This window comes from Malus sylvestris, chromosome 7 (genome assembly GCF_916048215.2).
Source record: "Malus sylvestris chromosome 7, drMalSylv7.2, whole genome shotgun sequence".
In the NCBI taxonomy this organism is placed as follows: Eukaryota; Viridiplantae; Streptophyta; class Magnoliopsida; order Rosales; family Rosaceae; genus Malus; species Malus sylvestris.
The window spans coordinates 25,704,192-25,710,589 of NC_062266.1; the positions used below are offsets into that span (position 1 = coordinate 25,704,192).

A 6,398-nucleotide genomic window follows, 5' to 3' on the forward strand; every position below is an offset into this window, starting at 1 on the left:
ATTGATTTGTAGAGATTCCATATAAAATTTTGATTCAATTCCCTTGAAATCTTATAGGAAGAGGTGAGATTTGTGGATGCTTAAAATACACTACAAAATCTCTCCAATTCCCTCTAATTCCTCAACTTTCTCAAATTCTTTAAAATCAATTTCTAATTGAATACATCTGTAATGTTATAACCTTCTTTAAAATCCTAATTGAATACACCCGGATTTCTAAGGATTTTAATAAATTATCTTAAAATTCTAATTAAATACGCCTTGAATTTCAGAGAATAACTTAAAATCCTGATTAAATACCCCTAGATTCATTAAAAGAATTAGTCCCTCAAAATCTCAATTGAATACTCCCCCTTAGTTTTTTCCCTAAAAAATTCAACATATTTATAAGAAAATACATCTCTAACGTAAGTGCTTTTGAACAAAAGCACTTCTTACAAAAGCAATCAAAACAAACTTGTTGGGTGCAAAATGGGCCTAGTCCGTAGCCTATAAACACACATTCCAGAACTTGTCCGGTGCGTTTAAATGGCGGTTACACTTCGCTATATGATAGGTACCCAAAAATTAATGGACGAATTAGAATTTGGGAATTAGGATTAGGGATTACAACATGCTGGGCAGAGCATACAGCTTCTTCCCCAACTCACAACAACCCAAAGCCACAACCAGCTTCGAGAAGCCTCTGAATGAAAGACAAACCCCAAATTCTCAGCTCAGTCACGACATATTCAACGATATGGTGAGCAAAATCTCGTCTTCCCCCGCCGGTTCTTTTGTTTTTTCACTCTCCATTTATATTCCCAAATTCAAAATTTAATGTGATTTTGGTACTGGGGTTCGTAAAGTTTTAATTTTTGTAGAAATTTTGAATCGTGGTTGTTTGCATTGAATTTGGGTTTGCTGAAAAACTATGGGTTTGCATTGATAGATTGGTACAACAGGATTTCTACTAAATTTGACTCGTCGTATTGGCTTCCTGCTGTATATACATGTACATACATACATCCATACATACATATATGTAGATATATATTTCTATTGGGAGGTGTAGAACAAAAGAATTGTAATGGCGACATGGAGAAAACTGGATCATGGGTTAATCTTAGGAGTAAAATGATTAAACAACTTCTTCGGGTTCGCTAATCCAATTATTTTATCTAATCTTGATAAAATCTCCACATTTTGATATGCATCCTTCCTGTTTTCTGGTCTGATTTGTTAGAAACCTGTGCACATTCAGCGGATGTTCAAATTTGGCTTTAAGATGGCAGGACTGTTCTGTCACATGATTCCATGACCTATATGCATTTGAATCGATGTATCTGTCTCGCATGCATATATTGTTTCAAACTATTGTTATCCACATTCAGACGTCAGGACTGTGTAGTTAGTACCTTCATTTGGTTGTCCAAGTGAGATTTTGCGGTCTAATATTTGGCTCCATGTGCGACTGTTAGATGATGGTGTCTTTCTTCATTGAACTATGTAAATGTTAAATGTTATTCCGAAAACTAGTGGGAGTGGTGTCTGACTGTTAGATGATGGTGTCTTTCTGCATTGAACTATGTAAATGTTATTCCAAAAACTAGTGGGAGTGCACCTTTGTTATGACATGGGGCAAATGGCCATTGGAATAATTGAAGGGGAACGAAGTCGGAAGGAGTTTTATCAGACTTAAAATGCCATTTACATTTAGTTCAGAAAGATTGTAGAATTAAAATGACAAATTACATTCTGTAGAATTAATAAAATTTTAGATGTACTTCAGGCTACACCATTGTTGGCTGGTCTTGCAGTAGCTGCTACTGCCCTTGCTGGTAGATATGGTATCCAGGCTTGGCATGCGTTTAAGACACGACCACCAAAAGCTAGAATGCGGAAATTTTATGAAGGTGGCTTCCAGCCGACAATGACAAAGAGGGAAGCAGCTCTTATTCTTGGTATTAGGTAAGCAGGGTTTTATAATGTAGAATGTAGGATCTTTTCCTAGCTTATCCATTGCTTGTTTATTTATCCATGGTCAAGGAAACTAAAAGGCATATTCTGTTCCTTGTATATAAATTATGAAATTGAATTGTCTACCGTCAAATTATAAGGAAACAACATTTTTGTGGAGAATTAAATAGTAGGTGCTTTACTGTTTCATCATTTGGTAAGTCTTCATTTCAACCGAAATAAAAACAGAGAATTGATTATTTTCTCGAGTCTAATACCTTGTAATTGACTTGTCTTAGAAGAGATATAGTTATCTGAACCAGGTCAAACTCTAAAAAGAATGAAGATAGGAAAGGTTGGAGAGTGATACTTGACGCTTTAAAGTTGAAGCCGTGGTCGTGTTGTATTCTCCTTTTTTTTTTTTAGAGCAAAATTGATTTTCGTTCGGATGGTTCGACAGGGAAAGTGCAGCTGCAGACAAGGTCAAGGAAGCACATAGAAAGGTGATGGTTGCGAACCATCCTGATGCAGGTGGCAGTCATTACCTTGCTTCCAAAATCAATGAAGCCAAAGATGTGATGCTCGGGAAGACAAAGGGCAGCGGATCAGCATTTTGACACCAATTTGACGCCTTTGAAAATGCCTCGACTTCAAGTAGTGTGCTAATCAGTAAAATGCCCCGCTCCTCCTCCTCTCTCTAAGGTATTTTTGCTGGAATGTACGATCTTGAGAAACATGGGAATTCCATTGCACCTGTCTGTGTAGGTTCAAATTTTGTTCAAATTGATTGTATTCGAGTTTGTGATATTGAATGCCATAAAAAGAGGGAAAGGGAAAGGCCTCTCAGATGCTTTTAACATACTTTTTGCAGTTGAAATGCAATTTGAAACGCAATTTGAAATTTATGGATACAAAGAGCACTCTGGTTTTGAACAATACTCCTATATTTACACATTCGCTCTCTCCCTAACATAAACGAAACAAAAATCATTGTCCTAATCTTAATCAGATATGGCTACAACCAAAGGGTCGTTTGGTAGACTTGGGTTTAGTTAAGCTGGTTAAAGTAGTGTGCTCCACCCTCTATGCCTAAGTGTAAAACCTGATCTCTGTAGTTTAGATGAATATAATGTAATTATTGTATCATTTGTTGAAGAACACATAAAGAGTATTCTACTAATAAGTATATATTATACATAAATCGGGTATTAATAAAAATCGCGTATTAAAACACATAAAAAATTTGCGTGTATGTCAAACCATGATTAATTTGTGAGAAGGAGCTGGTTTGAAAAATAAGATTAGTGCAAAAAAAATAAAGATTAGAACATGCATACAACAATCCTAATACATTACATGGCAGGTGGCAATTAGCTACTATGGTGGTCATTGTGCCTTGTGATCAAAGGAGGCAATACCAATGATTAGAGCACACAAAGCAATTGCTTAGAGCATTATATATACAAATGCTAAATACTAAGGAGACTCTCAAAGTGAAATTCTATATAGAATCTCTATTACCTCAATTTTTACGTTAATTTCTCTTTTGATATTATAAAATATTATGCAAAAACCATCACAGAGAGTTTCAATTTTAAGAGTCTCTTTAGCATTTGAGTTTCAATTTTAAGAAAGTCTCCTTAGCATTACATATGGATTGCTAAACAGCAAAAGAATCTTGGATAAGTGACAATCACTCAAAAGTTTTATATGTGAAAAGTCCAGATGGGGCCTTAGAAGTGGTTCTTTATGTACAAACAAATAATGGGGTCATACGCTACACAGTCTATTATTTGTTCATATACCTTTGTAAAGACATCACCTTTGGAATATTTGGAGACTGTTGTAAATAGTGGGTATATATGCCCACATGCATACAATATAATTTTCATATGCTTAATAGTGTAATTTGTTTGTTTTCAAGGTAGTTGCTTTATAAATAGAGCACTACGAGTGTTCAAAAGACACAACAAGAAAAGAAAGAGAAAAACAACTAATAGCAATAATATCAATCACTTCCTCTACAATATTTTGTTAGTGTAATATTTTGCAACAGCCTCGCTCATGTCCCTAGCAAATGTTATCTCTCTAAACTTTTGCCTATTTATAACACGTTATCAGCACGACTCTAACCATTTCTCATTTCCCTTCACCGAAAGAAAAAAATGTTTCCTCCAAGGATTTTACTGTTTTTCTTCTTCATCTGCCTCACTTGCTGGATATACCCTCGTGAAGAATTGTTTGCACCATGCCTGCTTCTAGTTCTCAACATAACAAATATTTATATCTTTGATTACTTGTTTGGTGTAGTTCCTGATTACTAACCCAATGTTTATTTATCTTTGTTGCGATCAAAGATGGTGCGATATCATCACCCATCTTGGACTACAAATTTAATTTTATTGCAATTTTAGGTGGTGTGGTATAATCACCCACCATGATCTGCATATTTAAAATTTTCTACTGCTTAAGTGGTGTGGAATAATCGCCAATCCTATGTTATTTCAATGATAATGGTGCGGTACAATCGCCCTCTTCATTCATCATATAAATCTCGAGCCTGAAGTTTTGAGTTCTAACAATATATTCCTCCAAAATACATATTATTGCAAGTTCTTACACGCCTCATTTTTTTTTCAGAAAAGAAAATGGCGAACTTAGCAAAACTTGATTTTGTTGCCCTGGATATTACTGGAAAGAACTACCTTACTTGGGTAATGGATGCCAAGATCCATCTAGAGGCAGAGAATCTTGGGGAAACCATCAAGGAGGATAACAGTGCATCTTCTCAAGATCGGGCGAAGGCTATGATCTTTATCCGTCGCCACCTTGATGAGGGACTGAAGAGCAAGTACCTCACGGTTGAAAATCCATTAACCCTCTGGAAGGAACTGAGAAATAGATACAATCACCAGAAAACGGTGATTCTTCCAAGAGCTCGTTATGAGTGGACTCACCTAAGGATCCAATATTTCAAGATGGTGGCTGAATATAATTCTGCAATGTTCAAAATTAGTATCCAGTTGAAGCTCTGTGAAGAAACAATAATTGAGGAAGATATGTTGGAAAAAACTTTCAGCACCTTTCATGCCTCCATCGTGCTCCTGCAGCAGCAGTATAGAGAAAAAGGCTTTACTGAGTACAAACAGTTGATATATGTACTCCTTGTAGCTGAGAAAAACAATGAGCTTCTGATGAAGAATCATCAGTCCCGACCTACCGAATTGGCACCATTCCCAGAAGTGAATGTTGTTTCCTTTGAAGGTAATACCATATCCTTTCATGGCAATAATTACAAACGATGACGTGGCCACAAGCGAGGCCGGTGGAATGGGAAATGCAAGAACCACGATGTCCAGTTTCACAACCAGGTTCCAAGGTATAAATCATGCCCGAGCTTTAAGAATGCAAATCGCCAGAAAGGCAAAGCTCATATGAACACTCCTAGAAATCCTGAAGGAGTTTGTCATAGGTGTGGTGGCAATGGGCACTAGGCGCGTACCTGTTATACCCCAAAACATCTGGTGAATCTGTATCAAGCCTCCATCAAGAAGAAGGGTGTTGAGACCATTTTCTTTGACCAGGCTAAACCAATGGATATACCTGATCCAATGTTCAATTTATCAGGACAATTGAACTTAACTCACTTGGATGTTTTAGACTTCATTATTGAACGAGGGAATGAAGTGTATGGGTCCGATTGAATCATTTATGTTTAATGTACTCTTGTTATTTGTACTTATGGTTTAATGCTCACATTTTCAATTCAATAAAAGTGGTATTCCAGTATGAATAAACTATTTTTAACTGTAATTTCCTTACTCAAAAAATAAAGATAAAAATTATGGTTATTCTCAAAACAAGAGCAATGGCGGAGATATTTGTCTTGCAGATAGCACAACCACGTGTACAATACTTCGAGATCGAAAATATTTCTCAAGCTTGATACTTGCAGAAGTAAAGGTAACAACAATATTAGGGCAATCAGATGTAATTGAAGGCTCAGGAAAAGCCCAGACCATGCTATCAAATGGAACAATATTGTCCATACAAAATGCATTGTACGCTACTCGATCTACTCGAAATTTGTTGAGTTTTAAAGACATACGTCTAAATGGATACCACATTGAAACGAAAAGTGCAGAAAATGTAGAATATCTATGCATTACCTCCAATGATACCCAGAAGCGTATATTGGAGAAGTTGCGTGGTTTATCAAGTGGATTGTATTCAGGCCTGGCAATTCCTGACACGACCCGATAACCCGACACGACACGACACGAAATTAACAGGTGTTCGGGTCGACACGATAACGAATCGGGTGTTATCGGGTAACCCGATAAGCACCTGTTAAGATAACGGATTGGTTCCGGTATACACGTGGGTAACACGATACACGATAAGCAGAATATTAATTTAATAATTTTATAACCCTAAAAAATACTAAAATAATTATATAT

At 36.3% G+C, this 6,398-nt stretch overlaps 2 protein-coding genes across 2 annotated transcripts; both read left to right on the forward strand.

The window, feature by feature from the left end:
* Positions 1 to 553: 553 nt before the first annotated feature.
* Positions 554 to 2,843, forward strand: LOC126627746 (mitochondrial import inner membrane translocase subunit TIM14-1). The gene is made up of 3 exons (XM_050297277.1): positions 554 to 742; positions 1,772 to 1,950; positions 2,399 to 2,843. Exons 1-3 carry the CDS (start codon positions 614 to 616, stop codon positions 2,553 to 2,555), a joined length of 465 nt encoding a protein of 154 aa, XP_050153234.1. The 5' UTR covers positions 554 to 613; the 3' UTR covers positions 2,556 to 2,843.
* Positions 2,844 to 4,655: 1,812 nt separating this feature from the next.
* On the forward strand, positions 4,656 to 5,642 carry LOC126630223 (uncharacterized). The gene is made up of 2 exons (XM_050300334.1): positions 4,656 to 5,202; positions 5,479 to 5,642. Exons 1-2 carry the CDS (start codon positions 4,656 to 4,658, stop codon positions 5,640 to 5,642), a joined length of 711 nt encoding a protein of 236 aa, XP_050156291.1.
* The last annotated feature ends 756 nt before the right edge of the window (positions 5,643 to 6,398 follow it).